The sequence below is a fragment of the Antennarius striatus genome, chromosome 14 (genome assembly GCF_040054535.1).
Source record: "Antennarius striatus isolate MH-2024 chromosome 14, ASM4005453v1, whole genome shotgun sequence".
NCBI classification, from domain to species: domain Eukaryota; kingdom Metazoa; phylum Chordata; class Actinopteri; order Lophiiformes; family Antennariidae; genus Antennarius; species Antennarius striatus.
Window position 1 is genome coordinate 19,723,473 of NC_090789.1, and position 26,400 is coordinate 19,749,872.

The 26,400-nt window shown below is 46.2% G+C and overlaps 3 protein-coding genes across 3 annotated transcripts in view; all 3 read left to right on the forward strand.

Moving 5' to 3' along the window:
- Positions 1-3,059, forward strand: part of polr1h (RNA polymerase I subunit H) — a 6,589-nt gene extending 3,530 nt beyond the window's left edge. Inside the window, exons 3-5 of the mRNA XM_068333260.1 lie at positions 2,335-2,435; positions 2,507-2,616; positions 2,784-3,059. Coding sequence (XP_068189361.1) covers positions 2,335-2,435; positions 2,507-2,616; positions 2,784-2,808 — 236 coding nt within the window. The 3' untranslated portion in view covers positions 2,809-3,059. The remainder of the gene's footprint in view (positions 1-2,334; positions 2,436-2,506; positions 2,617-2,783) is intronic.
- Positions 3,060-3,254: 195 nt separating this feature from the next.
- thap7 (THAP domain containing 7) lies at positions 3,255-11,065 on the forward strand. Its single transcript, XM_068333259.1, has 5 exons — positions 3,255-3,352; positions 5,083-5,162; positions 6,225-6,362; positions 7,740-7,850; positions 9,214-11,065. Exons 2-5 carry the CDS (start codon positions 5,083-5,085, stop codon positions 10,559-10,561), a joined length of 1,677 nt encoding a protein of 558 aa, XP_068189360.1. The 5' UTR covers positions 3,255-3,352; the 3' UTR covers positions 10,562-11,065.
- Positions 11,066-16,574: 5,509 nt separating this feature from the next.
- s100v2 (S100 calcium binding protein V2) lies at positions 16,575-25,506 on the forward strand. The gene is made up of 3 exons (XM_068333356.1): positions 16,575-16,732; positions 21,865-21,996; positions 23,850-25,506. Exons 1-3 carry the CDS (start codon positions 16,724-16,726, stop codon positions 24,018-24,020), a joined length of 312 nt encoding a protein of 103 aa, XP_068189457.1. The 5' UTR covers positions 16,575-16,723; the 3' UTR covers positions 24,021-25,506.
- Positions 25,507-26,400: the final 894 nt, after the last annotated feature.

A 26,400-nucleotide genomic window follows, 5' to 3' on the forward strand; every position in this document is an offset into this window, starting at 1 on the left:
TCATCATAAGCTTCTTGTTTGGCCTTTGCTACCTCTACCTTCACCTTACGCTGCATCTCCCTGTCCTCCTGTCTACTCTCCTCAGTCCTCTCAGTGTCCCACTTCCTCTTAGCTAACCTCTTTCTCTGTATACACTCCTGTACCTCCTCATTCCACCACCAAGTCTCCTTATCTACTTTCCTTCCAGATGACACACCAAGTACTCTCCTACCTGTCTCCCTGATCACATTAGCTGTAGTTGTCCAGTCATCTGGAAGCACCTCCTGACCACCCAGAGCCTGTCTTAACTCCTTCCTAAAAGTCATGCAACACTCTTCCTTTTTCAGCTTCCACCATTTCTTCTTCTGCTCTGCCTTTGTCCTCTTCATCTTCCTCACCACCAGAGTCATCCTACACACCACCATCCTATGCTGTTTGGCTACACTCTCACCTACCACTACTTTACAGTCACTGATCTCCTTCAGGTTACACCGTCTACACAAGATGTAGTCTACCTGTGTGCTCCTACCGCCACTCTTATAGGTCACCCTATGTTCCTGCCTCTTCTGGAAGAAAGTATTCACTACAGCCATGTCCATCATTTTTGCAAAGTCAACCACCATCTGTCCTTCTGCGTTCCTCTCCTGGATACCAAACCTGCCCATCACCTCCTCATCACCTCTGTTTCCTGCACCAACATGTCCATTGAAGTCTGCTCCAATGACAACTCTCTCTCTTCTAGGCATGCTCTGCATCACTTCATCCAACTCCAGACAGAATTTCTTCTTCTCCTCCAGCTCACATCCTACCTGTGGAGCATACCCACTAACAACATTGAACATCACACCTTCTATTTCTAGCTTCAGACTCATCACACTATCCGACACTCTTTTTACCTCCAGGACATTCCTAACAAACTCCTCCTTCAAGATAACTCCTACTCCATTTCTCTTCCCATCTACACCATGATAGAACAACTTGAACCCTGCTCCTAAACTTCTAGCCTTGCTACCTTTCCACCTGGTCTCCTGGACACACAGTATGTCTACCTTCCTCCTCTGCATCATGTCAACCAACTCTCTACCTTTTCCTGTCATAGTTCCAACATTCAACGTCCCTACTCTCAGTCCTATACTCTTGGTGTTCCTCTTCTCTTTGTTCGAGCGAACAAACTTTCCTCCTCTCCTTCTTCGACCAACAGTATTCCAATTTCCACCGGCACCCTGTCGGTCAACAGCGCCGATGGCGGTCGTTGTTAACCCGGGCCTCGACCGATCCGGTATGGAAGTCATAGGTTTGATTCTCATCTTTGATTTGGCAAAAGTTTTACGCCGGATGCCCTTCCTGACGCAACCCTCTGTATTTATCCGGGCTTGGGACCGGCACAATAAGACACTGGCTTGTGTCCTCTTGCGGCTACATTAGGTGAATTGATGAATTCTGTACTTGATCTCCTTAAATATTGACCCCCCCAGACAGTCTGAACCTGGACCAACCCCCCCCAAACAGTCTGAACCTGGACCAACCCCCCCAGACAGTCTGAAACTGGATCAACCCCCCTAGACAAAGTCCTGATGTGTGGTTTAAACCAGTGGTCCCCAACCCCTGGGCCGTGGACCGGTACCGGGCCGCTCAGAAAGGGAAAATAACTGACATTACCTCCATTGTATTTACTTCTGTCTGAAAGACGTTTTATTTTGTCCCAGTCCTGTTACACCCGTCTACGTCAGTGGTCCCAAACCACCGGGTCACGACCCGGTACCAAATCGCGGAGTGGACCGAACGTCCGGAACACACTTCAGGTGTCATTGTCTCCTGTTACCCCTAGATCAGTGGCCCCCCACCACTAATTCTCTTTATTTTAATCATTATTATTGATTGACTTGTCCACCCTTTGATTGATGATCAGTATTTCTCCTACGTTGAATGAACTGATTGTAGGTCGGTATATTTAAAATAAACCTCATCAGTGCCGTCACTTGAATCGACTTTTTAATATAATTACTTCTTAAGGTTAACGTAGTTTACTGTCTGCTGATGCCTGTGTGTTACATGAACCACTGGTTCAGGATCAGACCACAGCCGTCCTGGTGGGTCAAAGGTCATCCAGTGAAGACGGTCAGAGAAAATATCGTCTCAGATGAAACCGGTCCGTGGAGATAAAACGGTTGGAGAGCGCTGGTTTAAACGATCCTTACGCACCAGCCAGCCTCTGGGGAGTGACATGGTTCCATTGGTGGGGGTAAAGCCTCTGGGGGGGGTAAAGCCTCTGGGTGGGGGTAAAGCCTCTGGGGGGGTAAAGCCTCTGGGGTAAAATGGGATTTATTCATTCACCAGTAACTATTTCCTGTCCAGAGTTCTCGGGCCAGGAGATCCACTCGTCGGTGGTTCTGAACCCGGCTGAGGGGCCCTCGGGGGCCCTGGGGGAGGAGGACTCTGAGCTGAAGGGGCCAGTGGTGAGGACACACTGTCCACTCGTCCTGGGGGTGTCGCTGCTCTGGGGGGGCTGATGGTGTTTGTGCTTCAGATCGACAGGCGCTGCTCCCGGTGCCACCAGGAGGGGATGGTGTACCACACCCGACAGATGAGGTCCGCTGACGAGGGCCAGACCGTCTTCTTCACCTGCATCCACTGCAGGTACTGATGGAGAACCTGAGGGAGAACCTGAGGGAGAACCTGAGGGAGAACCTGAGGGAGAACCTGATGGAGAACCTTTGGGTTCAGCTAGAAGGATTTAACAAGTAGTTTCCCTACGGGGGTTATTAAAGGGTTTATTTATTCACTAACTAATTGATTGATTACAGGTATCAGGAAAAGGAGGACTCCTAGAGGACACCTGACTCACCTGTTCTCCACTCATCTGGAGCTGAACTCTGGGTTCTGGTACCAGATGAAGGGACTTCACTGGTCCTGGAGCCCCTGGTCTGAAGGACTGTCTGAGTCGTTCTCAGCGTGAGAAAATAACCTGAAGGTCCGTTTCTGATGTTCCGCCCAACCCTTCAAATGGAAGCTGCTTCAGCGTTGATGGTTTGTACCTGAAGAAGGTGTGTCAGGGGTCAGAGTCCTGCTGGACCCCCCAGAGTCAGGGTTCTGTATGAATCAGGTCTAATAAAGTGTTGTCCTGTTCTGCCTGGTGGTCTCTGGATGACGCTCAAACACACAGACGTGCCTTCAGGAGGACTACGTTCTATAACAGAACCCCGTGACGTCACAATAATGCTATAAATGAGATGAAGTGACGTCAGAACTGAGCGTGTGCTGACGGATGGAGGCTGTTGTCAGCGGCTGTGTTTAAATAAAGGTTATTTAAACCCCAGGAGGAGGCGGGGCAGCGGAGCCGCCATCTTGGTGAGGTCGGACTCTCCGGTGAACGGTAACGTCTGGGCTTAACGAACATTATCGTCTGATAAACGTGTGGACAGACGTGACGTCATCCGACGTCACAGTCTAGCTCCAGCGGGTTAGCTAGTGGCTAACGAGTTAGCATGCGGCTCGAAGCTACCGCGGCTAAACGGACCTGTCGTGAGCGCGTGGGGTCACGTGACCGTTTAACAAACAACCTCTGACGGGATGATTGTCACGTGAGAGTGTGTGTGTGTGTCTGTGTGTCTGTATGTGTGTGTGTCTGTGTGTGTCTGTGTGTGTCTGTGTGTGTCTGTCTGTGTGTGTCTGTCTGTGTGTGTGTGTCTGTGTGTGTGTGTGTCTGTGTGTGTGTGTGTGTGTGTGTCTGTGTGTGTGTGTGTCTGTGTGTGTCTGTCTGTGTGTGTGTGTGTGTGTGTGTCTGTGTGTGTGTGTGTCTGTGTGTCTGTCTGTGTGTGTGTGTCTGTGTGTGTGTCTGTGTGTGTGTGTGTCTGTGTGTGTCTGTGTGTGTGTGTGTGTGTCTGTGTGTGTGTGTCTGTGTGTGTGTGTGTGTGTGTGTGTCTGTGTGTGTGTGTGTGTGTCTGTGTGTGTCTGTCTGTGTGTGTCTGTGTGTGTCTGTGTGTGTGTCTGTGTGTGTGTGTGTGTGTGTGTGTGTGTGTGTCTCACCTCTCCATGGTCCACGATCACTTCCGGGTTCTGAAGGGGGGATGCATAATATTTTCATTTCAGAGTAATAATGATATTACTGTAATACAGAGTTGTATAATAATGATATTACTGTAACAGAGTAATGTAATAATGATAATACTGTAATACAGAGTAATGTAATAATGATATTACTGTAGTACAGAGTAATGTTATAATGATATTACTGTAATAGAGAGTAATGCAATAATGATATTACTGCAATACAGAGTTGTATAATAATGATATTACTGTAACAGTAATGTAATAATGATAATACTGTAATACAGAGTAATGTAATAATGATATTACTGTAGTACAGAGTAATGTAATAATGATAATACATGTAATACAGAGTAATGTTATAATGATATTACTGTAATAGAGAGTAATGTTATAATGATATTACTGTAGTACAGAGTAATGCAATAATGATATTACTGTAACACAGAGTAATGCAATAATGATATTACTGCAATTCAGAGTTGTATAATAATGATATTACTGTAACAGAGTAATGTAATAATGATACTACTGTAGTAGAGTAATGTAATAATGATAATACTGTAATACAGAGTAATGTAATAATGATATTACTGTAGTACAGAGTAATGTAATAATGATAATACTGTAATACAGAGTAATGTAATATTGATATTACAGTAATACAGAGTAATGTAATATTGATATTACAGTAATACAGAGTAATGTACAATAATAATGATATTACTGTAATACAGAGTAATGTAATATTGATATTACAGTAATACAGAGTAATGTAATATTGATATTACAGTAATACAGAGTAGTGTAAAATAATAATGATATTACTGTAATGCAGAGTAATGTAATGATGATATTACAGTAACACAGAGTAATGTAATGATGATATTACATTACTAATGACAGTTCCTCATGTACTTGTAACCATGACATTAACTGCAGAGAGTTTGTCAGTTCTTCCTCACTCTGGCCCTGTTCCATATGTTCATGTGATTAACTATAAAAACAATAAATAAATAAAGATGGTTTCTTCGTTCTTCCTCTTTCCTGGTCCAGATGCCCAGACATTGTTCAGCAGGAGGCTGCAGATCTAGAGACAATCGAGACACTCGGAACGCTGGACTAACCTTCCACAAGTGAGACACGTCTAGTGTGTGTGTGTGTGTGTGTGTGTGTGTGTGTGTGTGTGTGTGTGTGTGTGTTATGCTATGGTATGGTATGGTATGGTATGCTATACATATATATACAGTATAATCAGTGAGCCCTCGTTCCTCGCGGTTAATGCATTCCAGGAACCACACATGATTAACAAATTCCGCGATATAGCGACAAACTATTTATCTAATTATTTACAGTAATGTAAACATTGTGAACCCCCCCCCCCACACTGATATTAAACCACCTTCTATCTGTGTTACCTCTAAAACTCTCTGATAGACTGTTTAAAGCACTTCAGTGTCTCACAGAAGTCCAAGACTCACGGAACGTAGCGCACTTCAGGATGCTGTCAGCCAATAGGATGAGAGTACGGTATCACATGACTACCTACTTAAAATCCACAATGAGGTGAAGTCACGAGCCTTGATGCGCGAATGCACGAGGGTGCACCGCATACACACACACACACATATACAAATATATGTGTATATTAGTCTGATACTGTTGTTTTATCGTGGAATTTCCACGGGTATACTGTATATATATGCATATATATACAGTATATTGTGTGTATATTAATCTCTCGCATATTCATGCTTCAAGATGCACGGCTTCACTACATCCCAGATTTTAAGTAGGTAGTCACGTGATACCGTACTCATATTCTATTGGCTGACGGCATCCAGAAGTGTGCTACGTTCAGAGACTCAGAACGCAGCACACTTCTGTGTATTAAAGAAACATACATATATACATTTTCATGTACCGCCGCTGTAGCACACTTTTCTTTGATACAAAAGTGCTTTAAACAGTCTATCAGAGTGTTTAAAAGGTAATACAGATAGAAGGTGGTTTAATATAAGTATTGGGGGGGGGGGTTCAGAAACGTTTAAATTACCATAAATAATAAGATAAATAGTTCATCGCTGTATAGCGGAATTCTATTTTTCACTGGTGGTTCCTGAAACACTTCAACCGTGAGTAACGAGGGATATACTACCTCTCTAATGTACTGTTGTAATACTGTCGTTATGACTCAGGTTACCAAAAGGAGAACCTCGGAGGAATCTTTGGATCTCCAACTCCAACCGGGCAGACTCCTGGCGTCCCCAGACAGACTTTGTCTATTTTTGCTCCAAACATTTCACACCAGACAGTTTTGAACTGACTGGATGCAGGTGTGTAGACTCAACAAGGACATCACCAGATTAAAGCAATAGATAGCAGAAAAAACTTTTTGTCTTATTTTCCAGAAAATATGACAAAAAGCTATTGGTACGAAAACGACCTGGTGCTGCTTTAGCTCTTAGGGTTTTATTTTCCATTAGAACAGAAGACATGTTGACCTCGGCTTATGACTTTTCAAGTTACACCGTTCTCTATTATATGTCAGTTACCAAAAAAATACACACAAAAATAAAATTCAGGTTTATGTTATTTTAATTGACGTTACGTCCATCCGCCACATGTACTGGACTCGTAAAATCATTAGTAAAGTCCACCGGGATAGGCTCCAGCAACCCCCATGACCCACAAAGCAGAAGAAGCAGATGAAGTTGAGTTTTTCTGTACTATATTAATAAATAACATGAATTGTCTGTCAGCCTAAAATAGATGGTATTAAGTAAAGACTACTGAAAATGTATTGAATGAAGTTCAGTACAGAACTGGGAGCGGTTACTTTCAGTTTAGCCTGGAGACGAGTTCATTCAACTAATGTCGGTTTTTGATACCCGTCACATCTCCTGGAACAGATTAACGATGTAAGCTGGGGTAAACCTGTAGTGTGTTTCACTAACGTGTTTGTCCTTGTGTAAACCTGTAGTGTGTTACACTAACGTGTTTGTCCTTGTGTAAACCTGTAGTGTGTTACACTAACGTGTTTGTCCTTGTGTAAACCTGTAGTGTGTTACACTAACGTGTTTGTCCTTGTGTAAACCTGTAGTGTGTTACACTAACGTGTTTGTCCTTGTGTAAACCTGTAGTGTGTTACACTAACGTGTTTGTCCTTGTGTAAACCTGTAGTGTGTTACACTAACGTGTTTGTCCTTGTGTAAACCTGTAGTGTGTTACACTAACGTGTTTGTCCTTGTGTAAACCTGTAGTGTGTTACACTAACGTGTTTGTCCTTGTGTAAACGTGTACGTGTGTTACACTAACGTGTTTGTCCTTGTGTAAACCTGTAGTGTGTTACACTAACGTGTTTGTCCTTGTGTAAACCTGTAGTGTGTTACACTAACGTGTTTGTCCTTGTGTAAACGTGTACGTGTGTTACACTAACGTGTTTGTCCTTGTGTAAACGTGTACGTGTGTTACAATGACGTGTTTGTCCTTGTGTAAACCTGTAGTGTGTTACACTAACGTGTTTGTCCTTGTGTAAACATGTACGTGTGTTATACTAACGTGTTTGTCCTTGTGTAAACGTGTATGTGTGTTACACTAACGTGTTTGTCCTTGTGTAAACGTGTACGTGTGTTACACTAACGTGTTGTTTGGCCTTCTGGTTAACGTGTACGTGTGTTACACTAACGTGTTGTTTGTCCTTTTAACCGCAGTGGGATCAGGAGACTAAAAGAAGATGCATTTCCGACTGTATTTGAATCCTTTTCAACAAGCAAGTATAAAAGGAAAAGAACGCTGAAGAAACAAGGAGACGTTCACCTGAGGTGAGGAGTGCTGAACGTTGTTCTCATTGATGCTTCACCACGTCAGACAGGCAGCGCCACGCGGAGATGATCTGAACTATTCCCAGTCCAAACTCACGTCTGGTTTCCACCTTAATTATCATAATTGTACCAAAGGAACATTAATTTGCTATTTTATGAGGCTTGAGGCTTTAGCTACTGCTAAGTAAAAGAGTTGATAGCATGTGTGCTAAAGAAACAGCACATCATTCAACATGCATGAAGCAATATAGCACCTAATCAGACAGCGTTGTGTAATTACCCATAGGTGTGTCTGTAATTACCCATAGGTGTGTGTGTAATTACCCATAGGTTTGTTGTGTGTAATTACCCATAGGTGTGTGTGTGTAATTACCCAAAGGTGTGTGTGTGTAATTACCCATAGGTGTGTGTGTAATTACCCATAGGTGTGTGTGTGTGTAATTACCCATAGGTGTGTGTGTAATTACCCATAGGTGTGTCTGTAATTACCCATAGGTGTGTGTGTAATTACCCATAGGTGTGTGTGTGTAATTACCCATAGGTGTGTGTGTAATTACTCATAGGTATGTCTGTAATTACCCTTAGGTGTGTGTAATTACCCATAGGTGTGTGTATAATTACCCATAGGTGTGTGTGTAATTACCCATTGGTGTGTGTGTAATTACCCTTAGGTGTGTGCAATTACTCATAGGTGTGTTTAATTACCCTTAGGTGTGTGTAATTACCCTCAGGTGTGTGTAATTACCCTTAGGTGTGTGTAATTACCCATAGGTGTGTGTGTAATTTACCATAGGTGTGTGTGTAATTACCCATAGGTGTGTGTGTAATTACCCATTGGTGTGTGTGTAATTACCCTTAGGTGTGTGTAATTACTCATAGGTGTGTTTAATTACCCTTAGGTGTGTGTAATTACCCTCAGGTGTGTGTAATTACCCTTAGGTGTGTGTAATTACCCTTAGGTGTGTGTAATTACCCTTAGGTGTGTGTAATTACCCTTAGGTGTGTGTAATTACCCTTAGGTGTGTGTAATTACCCTTAGGTGTGTGTAATTACCCTTAGGTGTGTGTAATTACCCTTAGGTGTGTGTAATTACTCATAGGTGTGTTTTATTACCCTTAGGTGTGTGTAATTACCCTTAGGTGTGTGTAATTACCCTTAGGTGTGTGTAATTACCCTTAGGTGTGTGTAATTACCCTTAGGTGTGTGTAATTACCCTTAGGTGTGTGTAATTACCCTTAGGTGTGTGTAATTACCCTTGGGTGTTGTGAGCTCAGTGCAGACGTGATGTATTGGTCACCCACCTGTACGTTACGTGATGTGAATGAAACACTAAGACTGTTGCTGCTTCAACTCTTTCCTGTAGGACAACTTTCCACACCCTTGTTGAGGAGACCTCTCAGCAGACTGGGGGGAGCCGACCCTCAGAGGAGGTGTCGGGTCAGAGGTCAGGGACGGCTGCTCAGGAGACTCATGAAGACGTGTCCACGTCGTCTCACGAGCCTTCAGGACTGGAGGAGCTCCCGAAGGAGGAATGCGTCCCCCCACCAGAGGGGCCTCGCCCCCTCTCTCCATCAAATTACATGAGACGCCTGCCTCCCCCTCCTGGCTTCTACCTGTCGAAGGAGCACAGCTATGCTCAGCTCTGCCCTCTGCTGTGGCGACGGCGCTACAACGAGGCTATCGATAGCTTAGAGAAAGTCGTGCGACAGCTGCACGCGGCCAGACGGAGGGAAAGCCGCCTGAGGAGCACCGTGCTGAAGCTGCGTGATAAACGGCTGAAACAGGTTCTGCTCGTCTCCCAGGAGGGAAGAAGGAGGGAGAATCTGGCACCAGGTGGGAGGAAGAGACCAGGCAGAGGAGGCTCCAGCCATGAGGACAGGAGGACTGGTTCCACGTCTGAGTCTACAGGACTGTCTGAGGACAGACGTGTGGACCAGACAGAGTCCAGCAGACACTTCCTGTCTGACACCCACAGCCTGTCGGAGGAGGAGAAGGGAAGCTGTTGTTACTGTGGCAGAGGACAGGGAGCGTTAAGGGGTCAGGGGGCACCAACAGATGTCCAGGGCCTAGTGTATGAGGATTCTCTGGAGACTCCACAGGCTTCTGAAGATGCTTCTTGTAGCACAACTGAAAGTTCCAAAGATGTCCAAGTAGTCAGGATGGAATGTTTACCAAGGAAAGGTACAGAAACCGATGAAGAAGAAGAAATGGGTAGTGACGTCCTGCTTCAGGCCCAAAGCCTGGAGCAGGTGAGTTCTGCTGGAGCAGGTCTGATGGACGCTCCTGGGCTGAATCGGCAGGTTCTCGTCCCTCAGCAGAAGCTGCTGCTTTCTGACACGTCGGACTCGGAGACCCAACCCGTGAGCGAGGAGCGTCCGCTGGACTCGCTGTATTGGATCCATGACGGGACTGAGGGACAGGTCGTCCTGGTGCCTGTGGTGTCTGAGGACAGATTGCAAAGAGTTCTCAAGATGGATGGAGTCACAGACGAGGCGCAGATCCTGCTGGTGTCAGGGGTGGACCTGGAAGAAGAAACAGGACATGAGAAAGAGGACAGCCTGTCAGGAGTGGAGAGCGACCTCGATGGGGAACACGAGAACCGGCATTCAGTCACCAGCACCACACTGGAAACCAGAGAGGACGTCAGGGAGAAGCTGAAAGAACACCTGGAAGGGTTTCACCTGCAGCTGAGCACCGAGTTCATCCTCTGACAGCATCCTAAGGAGCAACGCGTCTGTCCACCAAAGGGCAGCGGAGACCAAGGCTTTGGTGGTTTCCCATCAGAGGAACTGGCAGATGAAGAATCCTCGAAGATGAAACAGAAGTGTCTCAGTGGGGCGTGTTCTTCACGGTTTCTGTCCAGGACACATGTCTCCTGGACGGACGTGGTCCAGCTGACAGGATGTGACTGACTGGAACAGGAAGAGTCCTCAGACACTAGAGCCACGTTTGATCACATCACCCGTCACATTCTTACTGTCACACCTACCCCTCTGATAGTGGTCACTACAACACCTACCCCTCTGATAGTGGTCACTACAACATCTACCCCTCTGATAGTGGTCACTACAACACCTACCCCTCTGATAGTGGTCACTACAACACCTACCCCTCTGATAGTGGTCACTACAACACCTACCCCTCTGATAGTGGTCACTACAACACCTACCCCTCTGATAGTGGTCACTACAACACCTACCCCTCTGATAGTGGTCACTACAATACCTACCCCTCTGATAGTGGTCACTACATCTACCCCTCTGATAGTGGTCACTACAACATCTACCCCTCTGATAGTGGTCACTACAACATCTACCCCTCTGATAGTGGTCACTACAACATCTACCCCTCTGATAGTGGTCACTACATCTACCCCTCTGATAGTGGTCACTACAACACCTACCCCTCTGATAGTGGTCAATACAACATCTACCCCTCTGATAGTGGTCACTACAACATCTACCCCTCTGATAGTGGTCACTACAATAACTACCCCTCTGATAGTGGTCACTACAACACCTACCCCTCTGATAGTGGTCACTACAACATCTACCCCTCTGATAGTGGTCACTACAACACCTACCCCTCTGATAGTGGTCACTACAACATCTACCCCTCTGATAGTGGTCACTACAACACCTACCCCTCTGATAGTGGTCACTACAACACCTACCCCTCTGATAGTGGTCACTACAACACCTACCCCTCTGATAGTGGTCACTACAACACCTACCCCTCTGATAGTGGTCACTACAACACCTACCCCTCTGATAGTGGTCACTACAATACCTACCCCTCTGATAGTGGTCACTACATCTACCCCTCTGATAGTGGTCACTACAACATCTACCCCTCTGATAGTGGTCACTACAATAACTACCCCTCTGATAGTGGTCACTACAACACCTACCCCTCTGATAGTGGTCACTACAACATCTACCCCTCTGATAGTGGTCACTACAATAACTACCCCTCTGACAGTGGTCACTACAACATCTACCCCTCTGATAGTGGTCACTACAACATCTACCCCTCTGATAGTGGTCACTACAATAACTACCCCTCTGACAGTGGTCACTACAACATCTACCCCTCTGATAGTGGTCACTACAATAACTACCCCTCTGATAGTGGTCACTACAATAACTACCCCTCTGATAGTGGTCACTACAATAACTACCCCTCTGATAGTGGTCACTACAATAACTACCCCTCTGACAGTGGTCACTACAACATCTACCCCTCTGATAGTGGTCACTACAACATCTACCCCTCTGATAGTGGTCACTACAATAACTACCCCTCTGACAGTGGTCACTACAACATCTACCCCTCTGATAGTGGTCACTACAATAACTACCCCTCTGATAGTGGTCACTACAATAACTACCCCTCTGATAGTGGTCACTACAATAACTACCCCTCTGATAGTGGTCACTACAATAACTACCCCTCTGACAGTGGTCACTACAACATCTACCCCTCTGATAGTGGTCACTACAACATCTACCCCTCTGATAGTGGTCACTACAATAACTACCCCTCTGACAGTGGTCACTACAACATCTACCCCTCTGATAGTGGTCACTACAATAACTACCCCTCTGATAGTGGTCACTACAATAACTACCCCTCTGATAGTGGTCACTACAATAACTACCCCTCTGATAGTGGTCACTACAATAACTACCCCTCTGACAGTGGTCACTACAACATCTACCCCTCTGATAGTGGTCACTACAACATCTACCCCTCTGATAGTGGTCACTACAACATCTACCCCTCTGATAGTGGTCACTACAATAACTACCCCTCTGACAGTGGTCACTACAACATCTACCCCTCTGACAGTGGTCACTACAACAGCCCCACTTCACTGCTTGCGGTCCATCTTTAGTGAGCAGCTCGGATCACTTTGTGAATTATTAATGTGAAGTTCTCTCTGCTTCCGCCTCTTTTTCTCTGGACACAGACCATAAAACCAAACCTCCTTCTAAAACCACGTCCTCTGACTGTGGGGGGGTTGGGGCACCGCAGACAACATCCGTCTGTATTAAAGTGGAATGTTCTCCTTCATTGCCTGACGGTGGACTTCAGCTGCTACACTTGTGTTTGGTGTTTCATAATGAAGCAGACGCTTCAGCCCAGCAGCAGGTCGTCTGTTTCGCGCGTTCTGAACGTAGTTTTGTCTTTTTGCTGCAAAAAGCAAAGCCTTCCAGGTGAAAGACGTCGCCGGCGGCGCAGGTTCAACTGCTTCTCTTCTTCAACGAGTTCCAGAGGAAGACTTCAGACGAGGAGGATTTCACGAGAAGATGACAGAACCTATTCATGATAAACATTCACATTTCGTGGTGGTTGGAGCTCCAAGCATTAAAGGTACTCTGAACCAGATCAACTTGTTAACAAGATACAACGTCTAGTTTTATTTATATTTTATTAGTATTAGTACACACAACATTTAAAAAACTGTTCAGAGGAAACAAGATCACCAGACAGAAACGGCTTTGGTTTCAGTTTCTGCAGCACAAATGAAAGAAGTGGATTGTGGATGTTAATAAAGACATTCTATCCAGAGGCATTATGGGACATGTAGGATTGTGTGCTTCTGGAGTTTGAGTCAAACCAGCACTACAAATGTACCTGTACCACACGTTGTAATGGTGTAATGGTCCTTTAGTTCCATCCCTCTTCAAAGCGGTGATGTTTGTAACGTCAGTGTTGGTGTGTCCGTCCGTCCGTCCGTCCGTCCGTCCGTCCGTCCGTCCGTCCGTCCGTCCGTCCGTCCATCCGTCCATCCATCCGTCCGTCCGTCCGTCCGTCTGTCCGTCCGTCCGTCAGTCCGTCCGTCCGTCCGTCTGTCCATCCGTCCGTCCGTCCGTCCGTCCGTCTGTCCACCAAATGTCTCCACAACCTGCAGACAGACAGATGAAACCAAAAGCACACGACTCAGGCAGGAGAGGGGATGACCTTGACCTTGAGAAAACTAGGTCAAGGTCAAATTTAAACATTTGTACACTCAGGAAAGACGAGGGAGAAGGCTAGCGTGAGTAAGACCATAGATCAAAGCTAGTGCTTTGATCAATGACAGTAGGTCAGAGCACTAGCTTTGATCTATGGTCTGACTCACACTGGCCTTCTCCATATGCCCTAGTCTATGCACTAGTCAGGTACTACTTTCTGGGTACCCTGACCTACCCTGAAAGTAGGTCAGGTGTGTCGCGGGATGTTGCCGTCTCTGACTGCCTTGGTTCTGGTCTATCCTGAGATATTCTGTTGAAACGTCTCAGACTGAGAGACCAAACCCAACCCCTCATGTTCAGGGAGACGAGGGGAAGGAAGTTACATCATAGCCTTCAACAGGCTGAATTCAGGGGTGTCGCGGGATGATGCAATCTCTGACTGCCTTGTTATTGGCTGTTTTTGAAGGGACACCTGTAGGCCACCTGTGACTCCAGACCCCCCCCCCCAGAACACGTCTCCTGTTCTGAATGTGGGATCAGATCCGTGACAAAGGGGTAGGGAGCTCCTCTGACGCCATTGGCTGTGGCTGCTGTGACTGGGCGTGGCCTCAGCTCTGCCCCGTCGTACGTTCAAAGCCCTTCACCTCATGTGCCACGCCCTTCACCTCATGTGCCACGCCCTTCACCTCGTGTGCCACGCCCTTCACCTCGTGTGCCACGCCCTTCACCTCGTGTGCCACGCCCTTCCCCTCGTGTGCCACGCCCTTCACCTCGTGTGCCACGCCCTTCACCTCGTGTGCCACGCCCTTCCCCTCGTGTGCCACGCCCTTCACCTCGTGTGCCACGCCCTTCACCTCGTGTGCCACGCCCTTCACCTCGTGTGCCACGCCCTTCACCTCGTGTGCCACGCCCTTCACCTCGCGTGCCACGCCCTTCACCTCGTGTGCCACGCCCTTCACCTCGCGTGCCACGCCCTTCACCTCGCGTGCCACGCCCTTCACCTCGCGTGCCACGCCCTTCACCTCGCGTGCCACGCCCTTCACCTCGCGTGCCACGCCCTTCACCTCGTGGGCCACGCCCTTCACCTCGTGTGCCACGCCCTTCACCTCGCGTGCCACGCCCTTCACCTCGCGTGCCACGCCCTTCACCTCGCGTGCCACGCCCTTCACCTCGTGGGCCACGCCCTTCACCTCGTGTGCCACGCCCTTCACCTCAGACCAGCTGTTCCTCCTGACCCAGAGAAGCGCTCCTGTCGACCGATCCGTCTGCTGGAATCCTCCAGAAACATTTTGCAGATAAATTCTTGTGGTTGAGCTTTCCCCTCAGTCCCACCCCCCGCCCCCCCAACATGAGGCCATAAAACCGGATAGAAGGAATGCAGCGGGGCCTGTTTCCTTCTCCCTGTCTCCCTCCTGTTTTAATAACACAATCATCCAACAGCAGAAACTGAAGCGTTTCCTACGATCTGACGTCTCACAAACAGTCTGAACACGCGTGTGAAGCTGCAGCGCTCAGCACACGTATGTTAACGGTGGTCAGGAGGAGGTTAACAGCATGACAGTCTGGAGGGGGAAACCAGCCTCGACACGCAGCAGCTCCACAAACCAGTCCGACGGCAGACGGTAAGAGCTTCCAGATGTGGAACCAGTTGTCTGTGTGGGGGGAGCAGCAGCTCAGAGGGAACACCCCTGTATCACCCCCCCACAGTAACACCCCCGTATCACCCCCCCACACAGTAACACCCACGTATCACGCCCCCACAGTAACACCCCCGTATCACCCCTCCCCACAGTAACACCCCCGTATCACCCCCCCACACAGTAACACCCCCGTATCACGCCCCCACAGTAACACCCCCGTATCACCCCCCCCCACAGTAACACCCCCGTATCACCCCCCCCACAGTAACACCCCCGTATCACCCCCGTACAGTGGTGACGCTAACGGCTCCTACGGCGGGCTGGCGGTGACGTGGTTAATCTGTGGCGTCCTGGTGAACGACTGGTGATGAAACGTGTTCACCAGCCCCACAGGATCCACAGTTGGAACATCCAGATGATTTTAGGTAGAGATGATGTTTCCTTCACATAGAAGTGAGATTATAATCTGTAGGGAGTTATTATGGTCTGGATTAATCCTCCAGAACGTCTGCTCGTTGGTCTGGAAGTTAAACGGTTAAAAATGTTCCAATGCTTCACCGCCCAAGAGTAGGGGCGTGTCCAGTGGGGGGGGGGGTGACCACACCCTGAAATGTGATCGACCATCCACAGAGCCACTCCTTTACTGTAGTGTTGTTTCATTGGCTGTCGGCCCAGCGGGGGGCGGGCCTTAGAGCCAACACTTTGATGTCTTTTCTTTGGTTCTTATTCTTAGAGGGAATTTATTTGGAGGGAAACGATGATGTCACGTGTGAGACGCGATGATGTCACGTGTGAGACGCGATGATGTCACTGGTTTTGGTGCTAAATTAATGATCGGTGACCTTTGAACTGTTGGTTGTGTGACCCACAGGATTCTGGATCCACCTGAGATCTGACACCCCAGGCTGAATCTAAACTCTGGAGTCCCACTGAATTATGGGTATTATAGTTTGATCCGGGTAATTATATTAGAATAGAACTGTAATTTAATTCTGGAGGGGGGGGGGTAATCTCTCTCAGTTATGATGTTCCTAAAATTATTTTAAAAAGTGTGTGTGTGTGTGTGTGTGTGTGTGTGTGTGTGTGTGTGTGTGTGTGTGTGTGTGTGTGTGTGTGTGTTCAGCCCTTTATCCACGCTCAAATGGAGAACGCGTGACCCCCCCCCCCGTCGGCCCCTCCCGGAGGGAGGATCCAGGAAGCCTCTGACAGCAGCGGATCAGACCCGCGGACACCGAGGGACGACGCGCAGACAGCAGCACCGACACCCGCCGACATGCCTGAGGTGAGAACCGTTTGTGTGTCTGGACGGAACCGGGAGCCGGTAAACAGTTTCTCCGGTGGTCGGTCCCGGGGTAGAGTCGGTGTGTTAAACCGTTCTGACTCCAAACGGGTCCGGATCCTTCAGGAACGGGTTCTGCTGGCCCCCCGCCAGCAGGAAAAAGTCTCTGAACTTTTTCCCGAGTCGGGGGAACTTGTGCTCCGGGCCGCTGATCGTTGATCCTCCGGTGTTCCCGGTGTCGGCTCGGCCCTGAGACCGGATCGCTCCTCCAGAGCTCGGCTGCCCCTCCCTGGAGCAGACTGTTCTCTGAGTCTGATCCAGTCTGTGACAAACTGGGTAGGACAGGACGTTTGGATCGGGGGGGGGACTCAGGGTGGGGCCCCTGGAGCCCACTCACCTGTACAGGTGTTCTATGGCGGTCAGGGCTGTGCTAGGCTTCATGTGTTCATCATGTCTTCATCATGTGTTCATCATGTCTTCATCATGTCTTCATCATGTGATGCATTCTTTTAAAATGAACAATGGTGGTGTTGGGGGGGGGGTCTTTGTGATCCATGTCTGATCAATAAATCACTTAGATTTTAAATTGTAAAACACGAATAACAAGAGGGGGAGGAGGGGTTTCTGTAACACACACACACACACACACACACACACACACACACACACACACACACACACACACACACACACGGTCTGGTGGACTGTGGTAGAACTGGATCTGTTCTGGACCCCCACCCTCTGGAGGAAATCTCACCTGCAGAGTTTCAGGCCGACCCTGATCTGAGGAGCAGATGAGGGATTAGGGTGTGGTGTGTGTGTGTGTGTGTGTGTGTGTGTGTGTGTGTGTGTGTGTGTGTGTATGTGTGTGTGTTCACCAGCAGTTGCGAGAATTCACAATTCAATCATTTTTACCTTAAACAACAGCGCGTGTCTGTTGGTACTAAACAAGAATGATTAATTATCCCCCCCCCCAAAAAAAAACTCTTGTTGCTGCAAAGAATCCATAAGGTGCAGTATACAGTAATGTAATATAATGTAGTATAATGTAATATAGTGTAACATAGTGTAATATAATGTAATATAGTGTAATATAATGTAATGTAATGTTATATAATGTAACATATTATATAATATATAACATAATATAGTGTAATATAATGTAATGTTATATAATGTAATGTAATATTATATAATATAGTGTAATATAATGTAATATAGTGTAAAATAGTGTAATATAATGTAATGTAATATTATATAATATAGTGTACTATAATGTAATATAGTGTAAAATAGTGTAATATAATGTAATGTAATATTATATAATATAGTGTACTATAATGTAATATAGTGTAAAATAGTGTAATATAATGTAATGTAATATATAATATAGTGTAATATAATGTAATGTAATATAATGTTATATAATGTAATGTAATATTATATAATATAATGTAGTATAGTGTAATAGTGTAATATAGTGTAATATAGTGTAATATGATGTAATATAATGTAATATAATGTAATATAGTGTAATATAGTGTTATATAGTGAAGTGTTGATCAGCAGAACTACAGCCCCAGTGAAGTGAGGGGTCTGCAGCAGGTTGTTGGTGTGTGTGATCACACCTTTGGTATCTTGAGATGAACTCTGTTCAGAACTCACTGATTGGTGCTGGGATCAAACCAACAACACAGTGGTTCCAGAGGTTCAGGTACTTTTTCTTATGGCCAAATAATTTCTGCTTGTAAATGGAGAAGAACTCAGGCTGGTCCTGTACTTTTTATAACCTGTTTTATTTCTAACAATCCGTGGACGTGTTTCGCCGAGGGGATCCCTGTGAGGCGCTGAGACGCCCCAAAATTTGCCTACTTACAAAAACAAACGGCACAAATTCAAAAATGCTTCTCAAAACCTTCGTTCAAACTAAGGTCCCGCCTCTCCCTTAGCAAATGGCCAATCACACTCCAAGATAATGGGATAGGACTCGGGATGGCCAATCACATTTCAGAAGAGAGAAGTGCCAACCCCGCCCCCTGCTGGTCACACCCAGGTGTGACAGTTTCTGTAATGTCAGCTCACGTGTGATTTTATTCTTCCAGTATTTAATGTTTTCAGCATGAATGTTAAGAACTGAACGAAGAGGTTCGGTTCTGACTGATTCTATTTTCTGCTTTTACTGCTGGGGTTTTAGTTTCTGGCTGTTTAGTCCTGGTTTCCTGAACCCTGCTGGTTCAGATCCCAGAGAGTCTGACTGACTCTAAACAGCTTCTAAACGCTGGAATAGTTCTAATATTTATTTAATGTTTTTGTGTAATGTATGGCCTGTGAAGAAGTTGCACGAAACGCTCAGTTTGCATTTATTGTTGGCATGTGACTTTTCTGTGATATATTTTATTTGAACTTTGTGCCATTTTTCATTATAAGTTCGACAGTCTGACTTCAATGAGAGCTTGGACTATTTTCTCCAGACAGAATGTTTTCTCATTGGTCTTCCACTGTGAGGTTGTTCTTCTCACAGCTCTGCTCCAGCAGCAGTGTGTGGGTCTGGAGGTGTGTGTGCAGACAGGCTGTCCGTGGGATAAAAAGTGAAACGGACGTGCAGCAGCTTGTGGCGCATCAGTCAGGGTGTGGCCTGACGGAGCTGTTGGGCTACATGCATGGAATATCTGGCAGGACTGACACACGCTACTGCTAGCCAGGAGAGGATCTGCTCTAACCTTGATTCACATCCACACTGAACGATAAGTCAATGCTGGCCTTTGTGTCGACTCTACAGGAAACTTCACGTGTGCGTTTTTACATGATTTGAGCCCAGAGATCCATGTGCTGCAGAGATGCTCCACACGCCACCAGCCAGCAGCAGACGGTCGGAGACCAGCTGCTAACTGACAGCCGCTAACGGCTAAAAACAGTGTGAACAGTGCACTGACGTTAGCATTCACAAGGAGTGGTGTTGGGTCGGCCTGGTGAACGCAGTAACTGCTGGACGTCTGACGAGAGCTCAGAATTGGAGCCTCCGCCCTCCAAACACAAGACATTTGGTTGTCTTATCAAACAAATGAGGTCAGCGGCCGTTGGCGGGTTCCTGCAGGCGTTCACTTCACCAGCTCATCACTACAACACAGAACGAGTTCAACCACATTTTGGTGTGCATTGATTCGGCTCTCAGCGGCTGCATGCAATGACATGAGTTGAGATGGGGGGGGCCTTAGTAAGGCAATGAGTTATTACTGTCAGTTACTGCATTGCATCAGTATTAACGTTTGTGTGGGAAGATCCACATGAGAATGAACGTAGGGAGACGCTGTGGATCAGTGTAACACACATGCAAAGTAATGAGTGCTCATGGGTTTGATCCACGCTCAGGTCCTCTGTCAGGTCAGCTCTAGATAACGGAAACACGTTCAAAAGTACTGAAAGCCAAAGTCCCTGGCCACGCCCACTATTTCACGTTATTGGATCAGTGTTTCCAGGGATAAATGAGCCTCAACAAGCTGTTAGGTTCAGTATTAGTCAGTGGTTATTGATACATTATTATTGATACATTATTGACTGCAACCGTTTTCTTTCAGTCATTGAAATGAACACAAATCAACACAAACTGCTCCCACGCCCTGGTTTCACACCCTGAGCCCCCCACCTAAGTGTTACAGCTCCAGCTCAACCCCCACACTCCACCTCTGGCCAAACCTGAGCAACAGGACAGGGACTCAGACCCCCGTCAGTCCTGGAGGCTGTAGAACCACATCCCAGAGCGCCACCTCGTTGTTGGTCCTGGTCCAACCCTCTGAGGACCCGGGTTGTTTTGAGCAGATTGTGGGGGTTCTCTCTGGGTCTGCTGGGGTTCCCCAGCAGACCAGTTAGACATAACCTGTAAGGTTATGTCTAACCTTACAGGTTAGACATAATTCATTCAATAAAATATGTAAATATCAATCAGTAGAAGTAGAGAACCTCTAGAGTCTAGAGGTTCTCTAGACCTCTAGACTCTAGAGGTTCTCTAGACTCTTCCTCTAGAGTCTAGAGAACCTCTAGAGTCTAGAGAACCTCTAGAGTCTAGAGTGGCACATTTTTAGTAGCTGTGTTTCAGTGAAAGGGACTCTAGACACTATGATTCAGTGTCTAGACACTGAATCCCACAGAACCAACAACAGAACCCAGACAGGCTTTAATCAGGTGGACGTGTTACTGACTTTATGTGTGAATTTTTATATGAGTTACAATTTAAGTTAATCCATTCATAATTAACCCTCATCACAGCTTCATTAACCAGTGGTTTTGGGGAATGCAATGGTGCTTCAACACGTGTTACAACAACAGCAACCAATCAGCATGCTTCCTCCAGCTCCAGACAGGAAGCAGTAAACTGAGGTGACCTGAAGGACCCTGGGGGGGTTCGGGGGGTTCTCCACAGCTGTGAATGTATATCTGATATGTCTCCTCGCCAGAGGCAGGGGGCGCTGCTGTTCAGTGGTGTCCACATGCCTCACCAGACGCGTCTGATTGCTTCTGGCTTTCGTTCACTATAATCACCACAGAACCAGAGGCAGCTGGGGACTCAAGACGCTTCCTTTTCTGGTTCTCAGCGTTTTTTTCTTTTTCTGGATTTTCCACCAGCAGCAACTCAACAGATCTTTTTATAATTTGAATGTGAGTGACCAAAAAGCCTGGAGTTAGGGTTAGGGATGGACAAGATGAGATGGCGTGTCTCCTAGTTTATGGTGAGCAGAAGAAGAAACTTAGTGACCAACAAAAGAAGAATGAGTTAATGATTGAATTAACAATGTAGTTTCTGAAGAAGCAGCTGTATCAGTAATTAGAGTTCAGTGACACAATCGTCCTGCGAGTGGTCGTACTTTATTCACTTGAACTCTCCTCTGAGGGAGATCGTGACCCTGAGGTGATGCTGAGGACATTTTGAGCAGACTTTAAGATTTAAGTAATCTTACATTCTGTTTTAAATCTAGTGGCACGTTTTGAATCGTTGTGTTTCAGTGAAGTCGACTTTGACAGGAGACGATCTGAGGAGGTGGTAATGCTGAGATGTTTTACACAGACCTGTTTGTGTTTCCAGAGGCGTGTCAGAATCTATTCATCCATCTGTGTCCACTTGTTCCTCTTCTTCTCCCCAGTATTCCGACCTGGAGAAGGCCATCAGCACACTGGTCAGCCAGTTCCACTCTGCATCCGCTGACAATTCAGCCACTCTGAAGCCTGATGAGTTCAAAGGTCTGGTGTCCTCAGGTCTGCCCAACCTGGTCAAGGTAAGCTGGATGTCGGTTTGATCCGTCCTGTGAGGCTTGAAGGGTGACGAGGCTGTTTGTGAAGGAGTGAGTCAGCTAGTGCAAACTGATCCACTGGTGTGTGAGCAGTCATGTGAAGGTCTGCAGAGCTCCAGGCGTCTCAGAACCAGAGACAGAAGGTGAGATCAGGTTCACCAGCATCAATAAAGAAGAGTTAGAAGAGCCAAGGACAGTTTTTTTTTCTACTTACCCTCGTCAGACGTTGATTCATTTCTGACCCTCATGTTAATGTGGGTGTGCTGATGTGGATAGACTTTAAGGCCTCTGTTCCCCTCACTGGGGGCCAGAACAAAAGCATTACAACAACCGTGGAACACATGAACAACATGAACCTTTGGATGATTTAGTTTTCAGGACAAGCATTAAGGTGAGGTACACCATCACTCCAGACAAGTCCACCTCAAATAAACTTCATTTGGTCCTGATTATACATGAAAAAGAAAAGACAAGAATGACTGTATGTCACTGACCACCTGCAAACCAATGACGGAACATCACAAGTTAGTTTAGCTTCCACGTGAGCTGACACACTGGTGATAGCTGCTGTCAAAGAGAAGTTAGAAAAACCAGCCTGAGAAAACATCAAGCCAGCTTCAGGAGATGAATCGTCAGTTCAGAGCTGAAGAAGCCTCTTGGAGGAGAGGCGAAACGTCCTCAAGAAACTGTCTGAAAGTCCAGTGGATTGTTTTAAACCGCTGTGGAAAATCCACGATCTAGTGAAGCCGTGCATCTTCAAGCGTGAATAGGCAAAGGATCCCTGTACTCTGGCTCTGTCACCATCAGGATGACTTCAGTGAGGTGGAACCGTCCTGGAAGGTGGTTCCACCTCACTGAAGTGGAACCAGACTTGACTGGTCTTACTTAAGATAGACTTCAATGTCATCACCCACTCTGATGTCATCTCTCACTAATGTCATCTCACTAATGTCATCTCTCACTTTAATGTCATCTCTCACTAATGTCATCTCTCACTAATGTCATCACCCACTCTGATGTCATCTCTCACTAATGTCATCTCACTAATGTCATCTCTCACTAATGTCATCTCTCACTAATGTCATCTCACTAATGTCATCTCTCACTAATGTCGTCTCTCACTAATGTCATCTGTCACTAATGTCATCACCCACTAATGTCATCTCTCACTAATGTCATCTCACTAATGTCATCTCTCACTAATGTCATCACCCACTCTGATGTCATCTCTCACTAATGTCATCTCACTAATGTCATCACCCACTCTGATGTCATCTCTCAGTTATGTCATCTCTCAGTTATGTCATCTCTCAGTTATGTCATCTCTCACTAATGTCATCTCTCACTAATGTCATCACCCACTCTGATGTCATCTCTCACTAATGTCATCTCTCACTAATGTCATCTCTCACTAATGTCATCTCACTAATGTCATCACCCACTCTGATGTCATCTCTCAGTTATGTCATCTCTCACTAATGTCATCTCTCACTAATGTCATCTCACTAATGTCATCACCCACTCTGATGTCATCTCTCAGTAATGTCATCTCTCAGTAATGTCATCTCTCACTAATGTCATCTCTCACTAATGTCATCACTCAGTAATGTCATCTCTCACGTTGATGTCATCTCTCACTTTAATTTCATCTCTCACTAATGTCATCTCACTAATGTCATCACCCACTCTGATGTCATCTCTCAGTGATGTCATCTCTCACTAATGTCATCTCTCACTAATGTCATCTCTCACTTTGATGTCACCACTCACATTCAGCGTCTTTCCTCTGCTTTTACACGCTGACAGAGTTGATCTATTGTCCTCTCTCGTGCCCACAGGGGATCGGCACAGACCAGGGCCTGAGTGAGATCCTGAGGAAGATGGGTGTGGGCGATGGCGAGGGCATCTCCTTCAAGCATTTCTGGAACTTGATCCAGTCATTAGCCAGCTCCCAGCACGGAATCCTCAGCAGCCAGAAAGGCTGCCACTGCAACTGCATCCTCATGTGAAGAGCGAGCGTTCAATGCAACACACCAGCAAGGCGACACCACAGATGTCACCATGTGCACAACGTGTCACCATTCTTCGTGCATGCAGCAACTTATCCTGATATTAAACATGAAAACACACCAGATGAATGCTGTGATCTTTGACAGGTTCCACATGGTGATTATGTTCCACATCCTTTGCACCAGTTTAACTTTAATTCAGCCCGTTTGTGTGCAAATCAAAGCCCAAGAACGTCAATGACATGAACCTTTTTCCCAGTTAGAGGTACACCAGTAGTGTTTTCAAAGTTCTCAAACGTCATTTGGAGCAGGGAGGGATGATCAAGATGCAGCAGGTTGTCATTTTAAAATTTAACATTGACATAAGTTGAGGTTTAAAGTTTTATCCCCCACTTTGGCTTTTCTTGTTCCAAACTGTGTTTGATAGCTTCGGAAACTCCACTATTGGTCGACCTCCTGCAGGAGTAACTTTACTGCTTTAGGGTCTTCATCAGAGGCTGGACAGTGTTCATACTTGGTGTTTAGACTAGACGAACTAGTAAACTAGTTCCACATATTGAACCCCCTAGTTCAATATGTGGAACTAGATGGTGAATTAGACCATCCAGCAGCTTTTAGCAGCACTTCTCCCTCACAAAAGAGATTTTACCTTGAGAGACTTCCTGCTGAAATAAATGTTAAATCGTGGCCTCAACACTAGCTTTGACTTTAACTGGTGGAAAAGGGGCTGGACATTATCAGACAGAACCTGTAACAGTTTATTCAGAGTATTCCAGTTCTACATGGGGCCTTCCTGTTGGGTTTACCCTTCTGATAAGAGAAACCACCAAACACTTGTGTCCTATTCACAAGAGTGGTGACAAAAATCAAATGGAGCTCCTTTAATGCTAATGTCCATTCCAGAAAAGATCACAGAATCCATGTGTCTCTGTCTCTTCTCTCTTAGCCAGCTGTGGTTATTTTACCAGTTAATTACATTCCATGCATATACCATATTTTATCCACAATAATATAGTGAAGTTAACTCTACATAAATAATCATAAGTACCATTTAAAAATGCATCTATAAGAAATGTTGTCTGAGTTAATAGAATGTCATCACAGGTGTGGAGGAACAGCAGGTTAGCTTCTGTTACGTCTTCGTTCTGCTTATTGCTGCAGTTATTGATTCAGTATCAGTTATTGTCTTAGAAAGGCGATGTCCTGTCAAACGTTAACGCTGTCTGGATCCTTAAAGCGCTCTAAGTGTGTGATGCTCGTCTCAGTTTGACCTTGTGTGTCCGTAACAAAATGGGTTGGGGTTATCGCTAACTGTTGACTTTTGTCATCTGGAGAAACGGCTCAAAATGTGTTGTATTTCATAAATATCAACTGGAAAGGCTTTCCCCTGGTTCATCCTGCATTTTCTAGATATTTATGTTTTGTAATATTCTGACCTGACACCTTAAGGAAATGATGCAATAAACAGAAATTACCAGGGATTAAATTGTTGTTTAATCATTTCTCAGTTTTATAGTGTCTAATAAATGATTCAAGAATAGTCTAAGACACGTTCTGCTGGAGCAGGATTGTTTTTTAAGTTCACATCTTCCACTTTGTCTTTTGTTTGGTCCCAAAACACCACAAATGTCACAACCAGATGTAAATGTAGCGTCTGTCACGTAGGACGCCGACTGTAAGCATGAACAGGTCTCCAGAAACAAAACGCTGAGCAGCGGCTCTACTCCGAGCTCCTCCCTGGTGACTGAGCTCCTCACCCTATCTCTAAGGGTGCGCCCCCCCACTCTACGGAGGAAACTCATTTCGGCCGCTTGTATCCGGGATCTTGTTCTTTCGGTCATGACCCAAAGCTCCTGACCATAGGTGAGAGTAGGAACGTAGATTCACCCTTAAATCGAGAGCTTCGTCTTGGGATTCAGCTCCTTCTTCACCACCACAGACCTACAGCGACTGCATCACTGCAGAAGCTGCACCGATCCGTCTGTCAAGCTCACGTTCCATCCTTCCCTCACTCGTGAACAAGACCCCAAGATACTTAGACTCCTCCACTTGGGGTAAAGACTCTCCACCGACCTGAAGAGGGCACACCACCCTTTTCTGGTCGAGAACCTTGGATTTAGAGGTGCTGATCTTCATCCCACTCGCGTCACACTCAGCTGCTAACCGTCCCAGTGCAGCTGAAGGTCCAGGTTTGATGAGGCCAACAGGACAACATCGTCTGCATAAAGCAGAGATGAAATCCTTTGGTCCCCAAACCGGACCCCCCCTCCGGATCCTGGCTGCACCTAGAAATTCTGTCCATAAAGATTATGAACAGAACCGGTGATTGAGGGCAGCCCTGCCGAAGTCCAACATGCACCTGGAACAGGTCTGACTTACT